Source organism: Rhinoraja longicauda, chromosome 1 (genome assembly GCF_053455715.1).
Source record: "Rhinoraja longicauda isolate Sanriku21f chromosome 1, sRhiLon1.1, whole genome shotgun sequence".
In the NCBI taxonomy this organism is placed as follows: Eukaryota; Metazoa; Chordata; class Chondrichthyes; order Rajiformes; family Arhynchobatidae; genus Rhinoraja; species Rhinoraja longicauda.
In genome coordinates this window covers 104,479,015-104,494,165 of record NC_135953.1, presented here as the reverse complement: position 1 = coordinate 104,494,165, position 15,151 = coordinate 104,479,015, and the positions used below count along the sequence as shown (strand labels likewise).

The window sequence follows — 15,151 nt, the reverse complement described above, 5'->3', positions numbered from 1 at the left end:
TGCTTATTGCGGAGAGATTCCGCTTTAACCGATGCAACCAGCGGGCGGATGAGTCTGTGACCAGTTACGTTGCGGAGCTGAAACAGTGTGCAGTTAACTGTGAGTTTGGAGCGACGTTGAATGAGACGCTTCGGGACCGTTTTGTCAGTGGGATTTGTAACGAGGCAAGCCAGCGCCGGCTGTTGTCGGAGTCCAACCTGACTTTTGCACGGGCATTTGAAATCGCCCTCAGCATGGAGACTGCGGAGAGAGACACGCAGCAGCTGCGGGGACACGAGGTACGTCCGAACCAAGTGCATAAAGTGGATGCGCACACGGTTAAGCAAACGGGGAGGAACTGCCATAGATGTAACGGCAAAAATCACAGCCCACAGGTGTGTCGCTTTAAAGATGCAAAGTGTTACAACTGTGGTAAAACCGGGCATATTAAAAGGGCATGCAGAGGAAAAGTGGCGGCGGCACCGACACAGAGCAGATATAAACGACAGACTGATAAAAACACAAAGTATGTGGAGGCGGAGGAAATAGTGTTGCCAATGTTTTCATTAGTAAATGGCAACAACTGTAAACAAGCATACCGGGCATGTTTTGTGGTTAATGGCAAAGAAGTCAAACTAGAAATTGACACCGGAGCTGCCGTGAGCATTATCTCAGAGGAGTTGTTCCAGACCACCTTTTTAAAGCAAGCACTAGGGCTTGCTGAAGTCACACTGAAGACATACACAGGGGAGGTTATTCCTGTGTTGGGACAGTTTGAAGCCACTGTCAAATATGAGAGTCAGAGTGAGCAGCTACCAATGATTGTGGTAAAGGGAGCAGGACCAGCTTTGTGTGGAAGGAACTGGTTAAAAAAGCTCACCTTAAACTGGAAAGAAATTAAACATGCCAGTGACAAGCCTTATCAGGAAGACATAAAGCATATTAAGGAGATGCCTCACCTGACATCAATACAGGATGTACTGGAGTTACACGCTGAAGTGTTTAAAGATGAACTTGGCACTCTGCGTGATGTCAAAGCAACAATTCTGGTGGAACCAGGGGCCCGCCCAAAGTTTTGCAAAAGCCGCCCACTGCCATTTGCCATGAAAGCACGAGTGGAGGCTGAATTGGACCGACTGGAAAAGGCCAACATAATTACTCCAGTCAAACATAGTGAATGGGCAGCACCCGTTGATCCGGTTGAAAAAAAGGACCATACCATTCGTCTGTGTGGAGATTACAAACTCACTGTAAACCAAGCTGCCACTACAGAGACTTATCCCTTGCCACGGATAGAGGAGTTGATGGCAACCCTCAGTGGAGGAAAGGTGTTTTCAAAGATTGACCTCACCTCAGCGTACCAGCAGGTACTTCTGGAGGAAGAATCAAAAAAACTGTTGACCATTAACACACACCGAGGCTTATTTGTCTATAACAGACTGGCTTTTGGTGTGAGCGCAGCACCCTCCATCTTCCAAAGAATCATGGAGAACCTCATGAAAGATCTGAATGTAGTGGTGTATCTGGATGATCTCCTCATCACAGGAAAAACTGAACGAGAGCATCTGCAAAACCTGCATAAAGTGCTACAGAGACTGCAGGAGAGCGGACTGAGAGTCAGGGACGCAAAGTGTGAGTTTGGAAAGAAACAAATCGAATACTTGGGTCATGTGTTAAACAGCCAGGGCATTCAGCCGTCACCGGAGAAAGTCAGAGCAATAAAGGATGCACCAGCCCCCACCTGTGTGAAAGAGCTGAGAGCTTTCTTGGGACTAGTGAATTATTATGGACGGTTCATGCCCAACCAAAGCACCGTGCTTGCTTCCCTGTACAGGTTGCTGAAAGACCAGGTGTCGTGGGAGTGGAAAAGTCAAGAGCAGAAAGCTTTTGACAAGTGCAAATCGCTGCTCACAAGTGACAAGATCCTGGTGCACTATGACCAAAAGCTTCCTCTCACTCTGGCCTGTGACTCCTCAGCGTATGGCATTGGAGCTGTCATACAACACAAAATGCCTACAGGGGAGGAGCGCCCCATCGCCTTCTCATCACGCACATTATCCCCTGCTGAGAAGAAATATTCTCAGATTGAGAAAGAGGGACTGGCGCTCATTTTTGGTGTAAAGAAGTTTCACCAATACCTGTGGGGGAGGAAATTCAAACTTGTGACTGATCACAAACCCCTGCTAACACTGTTTGGAGAACACAAAAGCCTGCCTACCATGGCTGCAGCTCGAATCCAAAGATGGGCAATAATTCTCTCTGCCTATGATTATCACATTGAGTACTGTGCCTCAGGGAAACATGGTAATGCAGATGGCCTCTCAAGAGTTCCGCTGCCTGACACAAACGACGCAGGGACCACAGCCATCACTGACAGCGTATACACACTGTTAACTGAACATCTTGAGCAGGCTCCACTGAACGCAGACCAAGTGGCACGTGCAACACGCACAGACAACGTGTTGTCAAAGGTGCTGAAATTTGTCATGGATGGCTGGCCTGCTGAAGTGGATGAGACTCTGAAAGCTTTCCACACGCGTAGATGTGAACTTTCAATAGAGCGAGGATGTGTCCTGTGGGGCACCAGAGTGGTGATTCCTGAAAAGTTGAGAAAAACTGTTTTAAAGGAGCTGCATTCTGGCCATCCAGGAATTGTGAAAATGAAAGTACTAACACGCAAGTACGTATGGTGGCCTAAAGTTGATGCAGAGGTGGAGCAAGTTTGCAGAGCATGTGAGTCATGTCAATTGGAGCAAAGGATGCCTCGTCAGGTGCCTTTGCATCCATGGGAATTTCCTGGCCAGAGCTGGAAAAGACTACACATAGACTTTGCTGGTCCATTTTTGGGACACACTTTCATGTTGGTGGTGGATGCTTACTCCAAGTGGTTGGAGGTGTTTAAAATGTCTAGCATCACATCACAAGCCACTATCACACGACTGAGAAGACTGTTCGCAGCTTATGGATTGCCGGAGCACATTGTCACGGATAATGGAACGCAGTTCACGTCAGAGGAGTTTAAAAACTTCATGCAGCAGAATGGAATCCTTCATTCTACAAGTGCTCCTGGTCACCCTGCCTCGAATGGCCTGGCAGAATGGTACGTTCAGTCATTCAAGGGTGGAATGAAAAAGCTGACACACACCGCAATGGATGTGGAGGACAGGGTCTCCATCTTTTTGATGCAGTATCGCACCACACCAAACTGCACTACTGGTCAGTCACCTGCTGACCTGTTTCTGAACAGACACGTGCGCACCCGTCTGGATTTCATCCGTCCGGACACAGCAGCCGCTGTTCGTAAAAAACAGTACAAGCAGAAGTTTCACCATGACCTCCGTGCAGCAGACAGGTGTTTCTCAGTGGATGACCCAGTGTATTTATACAATACGGCTGGGGGAGGACGCAAATGGATTCCTGGAGTCATAGTGGATCAAACAGGACCGGTGTCTTACAAAGTACAAGGAGGAGACACCGACATCACCTACAGGAGACATGGAGATCAGCTGAGATTCAGAGTCATGGGAGATGGACTGGATCAGGACACTGAAAACTCAACCACTGACACTTCTGCACCGAGCCAACTCGCACAGCCGGAGGACATGTCATCATGCAGCGAGCCAGGGACTGTGGACCGTACAGCTGCAGCTGCTGCGCCGCTGAGTCCACGCCGATCATCAAGGGTCAGGAAGCCTCCAGACCGCTATGTCCCTTAAGCTTCTTTTTTTTTTTTAAAAGGGGAAATGTTCGGCATGAAGGACTGTTTAGTTGTTTAAGTTGTTTTCATTAATATGAACACACAGATGGACTGAGACTTGTTAAAACTACAAGAGGGTCTCTAGTGATAACAAGTAACTTTGCATAGTAGTAATTTTGGGAATGGTTATTGTTAGTAATAAGGCACTTGCTAATTTCAGTTATTTAAGATTACCTTCATTTTAAAAAGGGGGTAATGTGGTGTATTTACCATTTTGAGTATTTGTGTTTTGGCAGCTGAGCCTTGCCGTAGTTCCGGGTATAAAGCATTGTGGGATACCTGATAACACCCTCTGGTGGTGTTGAAGTAAAGCAGCCATATGTTGTATGCTAACGTGTCTCACTCGTCGATTCTTATCATAATACACCACACTAATGTTATCCCATTCTTCAAGAAAGGGGGGAGAGAGAAAGCAGGGAATTATAGACCAGTTAGCCTGACATCAGTGGTGGGGAAGATGCTGGAGTTGATTATCAAAGATGTAATAGCGACGCATTTGGATGGCATTAACAGGATCGGTCCAAGTCAGCATGGATTTACGAAGGTAAAATCATGTTTGACAAATCTTCTGGAATTTTTTGAGGATGTAACAAGTAAAATGGACAAGGGAGAGCCAGTGGATGTCGTGTACCTGGACTTTCAGAAAGCCTTTGATAAGGTCCGACACGGGAGATTAGTGGGCAAAATTAGAGCACATGGTATTGGGGGTAGGGTACTGACATGGATAGAAAATTGGTTGGCAGACAGGAAACAAATAAGTCCCTTTCAGAATGGCACTAGTGGGGTGATGCAAGGCTCGGTGCTGGGACCGCAGCTATTTACAATATACATTAATGATTAAGATGAAGGAATTAAAAGTAACATTTGCAAATTTGCAAATGACACAAAGCTGGGTGGCAGTGTGAACTGTGAGGAGGATACTATGAGGATGCAGGGCGACTTGGTCAGGTTGGGTGAGTGGGCAGATGCATGGCAGATGCAGTATAATGTGGATAAATGTGAGATGATCCACTTTGGTGGCAAGAACAGGAAAGCAGATTATTATCTGAATGGTGTCAGGTTAGGAAAAGGGGAAGTACAACAAGACCTGGGTGTCCTTGTACATCAGTCACTGAAAGTAAGCATGCAAATACAGCAGGCAGTGAAGAAAGCTAATGGCATATTGGCCTTCATAATGAGAGGAGTTAGTATAGGAGCAGAGGTCCTTTTGCAGTTTTACAGGGCCCTGGTGAGACCACACCTGGAGTATTGTGTGCAGTTCTGGTCTCCTAATTTGAGGAAGGACATTCTTACTATTAAGGGAGTGCAGCATAGGTTTACGAGGTTAATTCCCGGGATGGCGGGACTGTTATATGATGAAACAATGGAGCCACTGGGCTTGTATTCACTGGAATTAGAAGGATGAGATGGGATCTTATAGAAACATATAAAATTATTAAGGGATTGGACACACTAGATGCAGTAAACATGTTCCCGATGTTGGGGGAGTCCAGAACCAGGGGCCAAAGTTTAAGAAAAAGGAGTAGGCCATTTAGAACTGAGATGAGGAAAAACTTTTTCACACAGAGAGTTGTGAATTTGTGGAATTCTCTGCCTCAGAAGGCAGTGGAGGCCGATTCACTGGATGCTTTTAAAAAAGAGTTAGATAGAGTTCTTAGGGCTGGCGGAATCAAAGGATATGGGGAGAAGGCAGGAATGGGGTAATGGTTGTGGATGATCAGCCATGATCTCATTAAATGGCGGTGCTGGCTCGAAGGGCCAAATGGCTTACTCCTGCACCTGTTGTCTATGTTTCTATGTATCTAACAGACTGTTCGTTTACCTGATCTTTCCCTCTCATGATTTTGTACACCTCTAAAACATCATCCTTTATCCTCCTGCGATCTAAGAATAATCGAGTCCTAGCCTGCTCAACCTCTCCCTGTAGCTAAGGCCCAAGCTTAGCAACATCCACATAAATCTTCCCTACACCCTTTCCAGCTTGACAGACTTCAATCTAGATGAACATGAAGCCATATATTTTTGGAGTATTTCTGAGGCTGGGGGATAAATAGGAAGGTCCTTGAGTGTTTTGAGGAACAAAGGGACCATGGTGTGCAAGTCTATGGATCCTTGAATATGGCAGCACAGGTAGATAATACGGTTAAGAGAGCATATGTATGCTGGCCTTCCCTAGTTGGGCCATTGAATCGAAGAGCATGGAGTTACGTTCCAACTTTATAAAACATTGGTTAGTACTGGAGTACTGTATGGTGCTCTGGTCACTACACTAGAGGAAAGATATGGTAGTTCTGGAGAAGGTGCAAAGGCAATTGACCAAGAGCTTGTTTTGGATACAGACAGATATGAATAGAGACTGGAGAGGTTGTCTTTTTTCCCTGAAACAGAGGGGGTAAAGAGGGGACATGACTGAGGTATTTAAAGTTTTCAAGGCCATAGATCGGGCAGATGGCAGGAATCTTTCCCACTTACGAAACATCAGCTATCTTTTTGCCTCGACAGATGCTGAGTTCCTCCAGCAGTTATTTTTTTGCTCCAGATTCCAGTATCTGCAGCCTGTTGCATATCTCTGCGTTTATCTATAAGAGTTCAGGCCAGTGTCTTGGAGCAAGGAAGATATGTACAAGGAGGTATGAGATTGTGTGTATGATGCTGCAGGTATGCATGTATGTATATGAGTGTGTATGATGCTGCAGGTATGCATGTATGTATATGAGTATGTATGTGTATGCTTATGCATAAGAGTGTGCATATGTATTCACATGAGTGTGTATGTGTATGTATATGTATGTATGCGTATGTGTGTGTGTGCCTATGAGTGTGTGTGCCTGAGTGTCAGTGCCAATGAGTGTGTCCACGTATGAGTGTGCGCACCAGTGAGCATGCTTACAAATGTGTTTGTGCGTATGTGTGTGTCAGTATGAGTGTGTGTGCAATGAGTGTGTGTGTGACAAAGAACAGAGCTTTGCTCTCTACCACAGTAAAGGAGGCACCTAATGTTCTATTAAATAAGCAGCGTGTTTTACGTGGGAGAGTGAAGCAATTAATAAAACAAGGCTGAAAATGTCCCTTAAGGTCAAAAATACTGAATTTGTTTCACTGGTTACAATTTAAGTCAAACAAGTTTCACCCAGTAAACTTACTACATTTCAATTCAATTGAGCACTAAAAGTGGGCACCCTGAAAGTACAAATCATTCCCATTAAGTGGTTCAAAGGGCAGAATGGTTATCTCAGGGCATTCATTTGTCGACAAATCAGCCATTTAGATCCTGAATGTAAATGTTCCAGTTGTTTTGAAAGGATTTTAAAGGGAATGAGTGAACCTTGCCAAATTAACATCAGTTTATTAGATTTAACGGTGCAATATGGTGTTATAATACATAAACTCAGTATGTCAATGCTGCAATACAGCTTTGTAAACTTATTCGATGTTGTCTGATTCAACTAGATGTTGGATGGTCATTTTTGAAGAAGATTTAAATTGCTATAATCTTGAAACGGTGATGGAAGTCACCCGGAAAGGTCTGGTCCCAACAGCTGTGAGCAATTTGAGATATTACAAGTGCTAAGTAGGGCATGCTTGAAGGAGCATGCAATTTTGTACAAAATAATCCCAACGCTTTCTATCACAATGGGAGTTCCCTCGGGTCACACATGGATTTGGTGCAGGCTAATTAATCGAGATGGATTGCATGAGTGCCAACAACAATGTAATTGTTAAATTTCCTGACCGCAGGGTTGGCAGAAGGTGAACTAAATGGATCCTTGGGCCTGCAGTTCCAATGCTGCTCACACTCTGGTGGTTGGTGTGCGGGGGGTTACAAGTCTACCGCCCAAGAGCAATAGCTCGCGACTGTCCTTGCGTGACTGGTAATAACGCAAGAGGCTACAACAATACGGACCGGCGGAAAGAAGAGGGTGAATGAAAGGTTGGATCCACTTACTGACAGGAGAGCTTATTAATACCATTAATAACGAAACACTGTCCCCCGTTCACACAGTAGTGGCGATCGCTTTCATTGCATGGCCTTGCGTGGCCCGACCAAGGCGTGGGAGATGTGGTAGCTGCAAATGGGAAAAAGAACAAGATTGAAGATTGTACAGACAGCACAGATCACAATAATGAAGCTCAATTGCTGAATCTTTGTTTAGTTTATTTTTGTCACGTGTGGCAAGGTACAGTGAAAAACACATCCAAAAACGTGCTGATTTGTGGGTTATTTGACTTCTATAAATCGCCCCTGTATGTTGGATGCAAAACTGGGATAACATATAACTAGTGTACGGGTCTGGACTCATAACATCATAAGTGATAGGAGTAGAATCAGGCCATTCGGCCCATCAAGTGTACTCCACCATTCAATCATGGCTGATCTATCTCTCTCCCCAAACCCCATTCTCCTGCCTTCTCCCCATAACCTCTGACACCTGTACTAATCAAGAAAATGTTCTTCAACTCACTGGGCTGAAGAACCTGTTTCCACGCTGTATCTCTAAACTAAAACGAAACACAGGGAAAAAATGCCACCTTGCTTAGATATGTGGGCGACACAATGGCGCAGCGGTAGAGTTGCTGCCTTACAGAGAATGCAGCGCCGGAGACTCAGGTTCGATCCTGACTACGGGTGCTGTACTGTACGGAGATTGTACGTTCTCCCCGTGACCTGCGTGAGTTTTCTCCGAGATCTTCGGTTTCCTCCCACACTCCAAAGACGTACAGGTTTGGAGGTTAATTGGCTGGGCAAATGTAAAAATTGTCCCTAGTGGGTGTAGGATAGTGTTAATGTGCGGGGATCGCTGGGCGGCACGGACCCGGTGGGCCAAAGGGCCTATTTCTGTGCTGTATCTCTAAATCTAAATCAAATAATCTTACCGTCCAAACATCAAATGGAGAGTCAGATTGGCGCATTGGGAGATACAGCACAGAATGACTTATCATTCTATAGTGGAGCATTTTGCACTCAGTTCATACAATTAATTATCAATTTCAATTAATAACGCATAAATGTTGCCCAATTAGATGCATTGATTTCCGCAATAGCCACTCCATGAGGTTCCATACGCCAAATAGTAGTCATAAAATGTACCCACATGTAGGTTAATTGACTGGGTAAATGTAAAAATTGTCCCTAGTGTGTGTAGGATAGTGTTAATAGGGTTAGTGTGCGGGGATCGCTGGGCGGCGCGGACTTGGTGGGCCGAAAAGGCCTGTTTCCGCGCTGTATAAATGAAATGAAATATATGAAATGAAATATATGAAATAAGGATTCAAGGCACAAAATGGAGCCCCAGAAGTACTTGGCTAACTAAAGCAGTATTAGCCTAGGACATCCCATACAAAATGAAGCCATGGAATGCCATTGGCAGTCACGACTGAGGATAGCGACTATCATATGGGATCTGACTGAAAATCCAGCAAACATTTTCATACAAAAATCAAGATAATTCTTTGTTAATTGATGTGGTTTACTTATTTTACTTTCAAATGTATGTTCTCTGTACAATTTGCATGTACATTTGGTAACTGGTGCTCAGCTGATCATAGAACCAAATTGGAGCCCCTTCTAATTAGCTCAGTGGGTGCAGCCTCTCTTAATTTGGAAAGTCGTGCTTGTGAACAACAAAATAAAATGTCTGAAATGAACCAGATCAATCAATATCAGAGAGATATTTTACGTGTTGATACAGGAACTGCAGATGCTGGTTTACAAACCAAAAGACGTAACTTCTGGAGTAACTGAGCGAGTCAGGCAGAATCTCTGGCGGACATGGATAGGCAACATTTTGTCTTAGGACCCTTCTTCAGACTCAAGGTGCATCTCTTGTCTTTCCTGATCAATCTGCAGGAATTTCCCAGTGTTTCCTGATGTTCCTATTTCCTGATCATCACTCTCTGCATATTGTCTTATCAAAAGATGCAAATTTCCTCAAGTTCTCTCTTTTCCACCTCACTTTCTCTGATTCTTAAAGCATTTTAATCTCTCGCTTTATCCTTATGTAATGAAAGATCATCAAGCAGAAATATTCATTCAATTTCTCACTCCTCAACTACTGCCTGACTTGCTGAGTATTCACAACATTTTCTGCTTTTAATTTGAGATTACCGATATCGACAGTATTTTGCTTTTGATTGTGATCACAGAGAAGGTTTTAACATCTATTTATTTAAAAGTAATTACTTTCAACTATCAGCATAAGACCCAAGGAGGGGCAATCTCACCTGCTGGTAAGTGAAAGAATCCTCAAGCTTGCTAATACATCAGAAATTAGATTGCCAATTTTAATCAGCTAAAAACCTAATCCTTGACCCTCCCCACTGTTTCTTCCCAATACTCTGTGATCCTTTTGCTTCAGGGATAGAAACTCGATTTATTTTTTCTAATTGAGTAGAATCCTCTGCTGGAAGCATTGCTTCAGGTCCAGAATATTCTCATAAGCCACTGCAGTCTCCAGGAGTGGGCTTCTGGCTCATCTAAAGTATTGAGAGAGAGAGAAAGAGAGAGAAAAAGAGAGAGAGAAAGAGAGAGAGAAAGAGAGAGAGAAAGAGAGAGAGAAAGAGAGAGAGAAAGAGAGAGAGAGAGAGAGAAAGAGAGAGAGAAAGAGAGAGAGACTCATAGGGAGAGAGACTCATAGGGGGAGAGACAGGGGGAGAGACAGGGGGAGAGACAGGGAGAGAAAGAAAGAGGGAGAGTGAGAGAGAGACAAACAGCATGGAAACAAACCTTTTGGCCTATTGAGTCCATGCCAACCATCGATCCCCCATTCACACTTGTTCTATATTATTCCATTTTTCTCATCCACTCCCCGCACACCAGGGGCACTATACAGCAGCCAATTAACCTACTAACATGCACATTTTTGCGATCTGGGAGGAAACCGGAGCACCCAGAGCACCCATGTGCAAACTCCACACAGACAGCAGCCTAGATCAAGATTGAATCCGGGTCCATGGAGCTGTGAAGCAGCAGCCGTACAAACTGCACCACTGTACCGCAAAAGGAAAACATGCACACGCACAGATTTAAGTTTAAATCTGGATACTAATCATTAGAAAGTCATTGATGATATGAAAGTCCTCTAAGGAATTGGCCCCATGATTTCTTTAAAGCTCACCATGGCTTCAAACTACATCTATACTGCACCATTGTACCACGCTCTACTTTCATTACTTTCACTTTCATGGTTAATAGTCGTGGACGTGGCCATTGTAATTCCATTTTAGGAAACATTCACTTAAAGATATTAAAATCCACAATGTAACACATGCCATAAGGCATAAATCGTTCAAATTGCTTCTGGAAGCACAAAATCAATTCTCAGGCGATACCCATAAAGTATTTTTTTTAATTTTCTAGCACGCCAGTAGCTAGTTACTCACGACTAGGTCTTTAACTGCTCAGTAAAAAAGGTGATTTGTCTCCAATCAGTAGTAAGGTGCCAGATTCCCCAAACATCAGAGCTCATCCGCACAGATACAACAACTTCATTATTTCAGTGATATTAAACTTGTTACATTTGTTCAGTTAACATTAAGGAGCCCACAACATCTCACTACACCCGCCTTACCTGGGAAGGTGCGCATTATTTTTTTTAAGAAAGCCTCGAGAAATGAAGATATCTTGTGCTCACTAAAAGGGAGACTTTGCCCAACTTTGCTGCAGTCGGTTCCAGCCAGAAGCTGCTTCTGTGGTTCCTAAAACAACACCAAGTCTTCTGGCTTTTTGTTCCCTTCGGTTTAAATATACTTTGCCCACGTCACTGCACTGCCAATTATCTTGCGTTGGCCCAGCCTGGCAGGTGAGGCGTCAGCTCTCAGTGACCCCAGCTCCAATACCAGTGCGATGCGGCAGAGCTTGGCTCAGGCAAAAAAAAAAAGACACTTTTTGCCTTCTGGTAAATCTCAAGCACAAAACACATATGCTGCATCAAAACACTCCTCCTTCCTCAGCTGCTGAAGGAACAAGGACTTAAAGAGTGAAAATCACCTCACGTAAAACCTTATTGCACTGAATCCAGCCATCAAACCGAAAATGGGACCGGTCAACTCGGGCGAGAGAAAGTAAAATAGGGACCGCTCACACAAATTGCTCCATTTTGCACTAGAAGGAAGCAGCACGCTCATTAAAGAGCTGACCAATTCCTTCCAAAGCCACTTCATATTTGCACGCCGCAGTTGCAGTCTTTTGGCACGAGGACACTTTTAACCGCACAACATTAGCTCTTTTGGCTTCTCGTTAGCTCAACGTACTTATCTGGAATCCTCGAGTCATCTCAAATGAGGGAATTTTACTGTGTAACCTTAGTTCATGGCGTACACAATGGAACGCAGACCAAAGGCTCCGTCAACTTAACAGCAGCCTGCACAAGATCAGACTATGCGTAATTGATCCTTAAACACGTCAGCATGTTTCTATCCTTAAAAAAGAGGCCTGCCAGGAAGAAGGAAGGGTTTGGAGAGGAGGCAATAACCTTCCTGGACACATAAGCTTCCAAATTCACTAGAACCCATATTACCCCATAGCTGAGGCCATTGGGTGAAGATGGTGATTGTACCATGAATGTTGTACAACCTGATCAATTTGCAACTAAAACCAAGCTACAATTCCATTAATAACCAATACGGCCATATGCAGCTTCTAGAGTGGAAGCAAAGCACTTTAAAAACCTACACCACTAAACACATGGGTGCAAATCTATGTTGAATTATATCCTGCACCAGAACCCTAATTATGCTGCAAATAATAAACACATGCTTACGGTGCATCATGCAATGTCAATACTATTCTTAGCATCCATTGTTGCAAAGCTCATCTGACCAGAAAGGAATGACATAAAATAGCAAAGGAGTTTTTTATTTTCGATAAAAATGTACTAAAAAATCCACCATACTAAAATTCATATTGTTCAAGTGCAAGACAGCGCTATCTTCCAACAAAGGATACTGTAAGCACCTCCAACTTATGTGCTGTGTTACCTTTGCCATAGACCTTTCCATTTCTACCCTGGATTCACCCTTGACCAGAACATCACTTGACACATCAACAACAGCAGTGGAGAAGGTGGATACCCAGCAGAAAGTAACTCAACTCCAGTCTTCCCAGAGCCCATACAGCATGAATGTGATGGTATAATCTCATAAATTCATAAATTATAGGAGCAGAATTTGGTCCTTTGGCCCATCACATCTATTCCGCCATTCAATCATAGCTGATCTATCTTTCCCTCTCAACCCCATTCTCCTGCATTCTCTCCATAACCCCGGACACCCTTACTAATCCAACCTCATCTACTGTATCCGCTGTTCCAGGTGTCAACTCCTGTATATCGACAAGACCAAGCGCAGGCTCGCCGATCATTTCGCTGAACACCTCCGCTCAGTCAGCCTTAACCTACCTGATCTCCCTGTTGCTCAGCACTTTAACTCCCCCTCCCGTTCTCAATCTGACCTTTCTGTCCTAGGCCTCCTCCATTGTCAGAGTGAGGCCCAGCGGAAATTGGAGAAACAGCACCTCATATTTCACTTGGGTAGCTTACACCCCAAGGTATGAACATTGACTTCTCTAACTTCAAATAGCCCTTGCTTTCCCTCTCTCTCCACCCCCTCCCCCTTCCCAGTTCTCCCACCAGTCTTACTGTCTCCAACTGCATTCGATCTCTGTCCCGCCCACTCCTGACATCAGTCTGAAGAAGGGTCTCGACCCGAAACGTCACCCATTCCTTCTCTCCAGAGATGCTGCCTGTCCTGCTGAGTTACTCCAGCATCTTGTGTCTACCCTGATCTCACACTTTTGCCTTTGGTCTATGCTCCTTGATACCTTCTTGCGATTGTACAACACAAAAGGCCATTTGGACTGTCATACCAATGATGGCTCTTTGAAAAGTCCATCCAGATTTGTCCACTGCCCAAATTACTCCCGATAATCTGGCAAATGTATTTATTAAAAAATCTATCAATCTATCCATGTCACTATTAAAAGCTTCATCAGTCCCAATATGCAGTGTTTTATGGATGTGGATTTCATTCTCCTATCCTTCAATGCTCATGTTATTTGAAAAGTCACCACTCTGAGCCTTGAGTGGTTTTTTGTTGTTTAGTTTAGTTCAGAGGTACAGTGCGGAAACAGTCCCTTCGGCCCACTGAGTCTGCGCCGACCAGCAATCACCAGCACTACCCTACACACTAGGGACAATTTACAACCAAAGCCAATTAGTGGACAAACATGTACGTCTTTGGAGTGTGGAAGGAATCTGGAGCACTGGAGAAAACCCACATGGTCTGCAGCAGAACGTACAAACTCCCTACAGACAGCACCCATAGTTCAGATCAAACCCGGGTCACTGGCGCTAGAAGGCAGCAGCTCTACCACTGCGCCACCATGCTGCCCCCCAATGTCCCCAGTGCTTCAGCATCAATATCCTCCGGTTGAGAATAACAAAATGTTCAATCCCGAGTTAGTACATTTTTTTACATCTTCATCCAAAATGGTTATCTGCACCCATCCTGAGATTGTGTCTCCAGTTCTAGAATTTCCAATCCAAGAAAACAGTACATTGCAAATCCCTTTCAGAATCCTGGACATCTCAATGAGTTTATAATCAATTCATATATTAAATCTTGGTTTTGAATGCTCTATCACAATGCAGGGAAGGTCAATACTGTCTTGAATACTGTTGCGCCTCATGCAGCTATTTCCTTCCAGTATCTTGTCATTATCCCATTATATATGGAATGGAAAGACTTGGCAGAATCACCACATAATTCATGACAAGAGGACATTGGGAGCTGGTCCAAAGAGCTGCAGGAATATTAATTCAGCAGAGAGAGTCTGTGCCAAGCCAAACTGCTTCGGCACAAGTGGTGGAGTCAGCACTGATGCACTAAGAAGAAGAGAGCTGTGTCCATCAGTCAGAGTAGCAAGTGGCTGGCAAAGCAAGAAGCTGAAATTGCTGACGTTCCATAAGCCTCATCTTTGAGGTCTCATAGCTGGATTAAAATGCTGCCGGAATCTCACCGTCAGCTGTTTATTGCACCAGGTTGCTCAAGTACTGAATCGTGCTACAAGAGGGAAAATGAATTAATAATAGAATTCAGCACTGTGCGCAGCTGGTAGAGGTGCCATCTCACAGCGCCAGAGACCCAGGTTAAATCCCAACCTTGGGTGCTGTCTGCGTGATGCTTGCACGTTCTCCCAGCGACTGAATGGGTTTTCTCCAGGTGCTCTGGTTTCCTCCTACATCCCAAAGAAATGTGGGCTTGTAGGTTAATTGGCCTCTGTAAATGACCCTTCGTGTGCAGGGAGTGGATGAGAAAGTGGATAATAAATTATAGAACTAGTGTGAATGGATTATTGATAGTCGGCAGGAATTCAGTGGGCCGAAGGGTTGCATGCTGCAACTCTAAAATGAAAATGAA

At 44.3% G+C, this 15,151-nt stretch overlaps 1 protein-coding gene across 3 annotated transcripts in view; it reads right to left on the bottom strand.

Moving 5' to 3' along the window:
- The window catches only part of nrg1 (neuregulin 1), a 402,338-nt gene that overhangs the window by 36,506 nt on the left and 350,681 nt on the right, over positions 1-15,151 (bottom strand). For 2 of the 3 annotated variants that reach the window (XM_078403811.1, XM_078403801.1), the window contains one exon: positions 7,683-7,803. In XM_078403811.1, the coding sequence (XP_078259937.1) occupies positions 7,683-7,803 (121 nt within the window). Of the gene's footprint in view, positions 1-7,682; positions 7,804-11,304; positions 11,440-15,151 lie in introns of those variants that run through there. The other variant, XM_078403820.1, reaches the window with a different exon arrangement.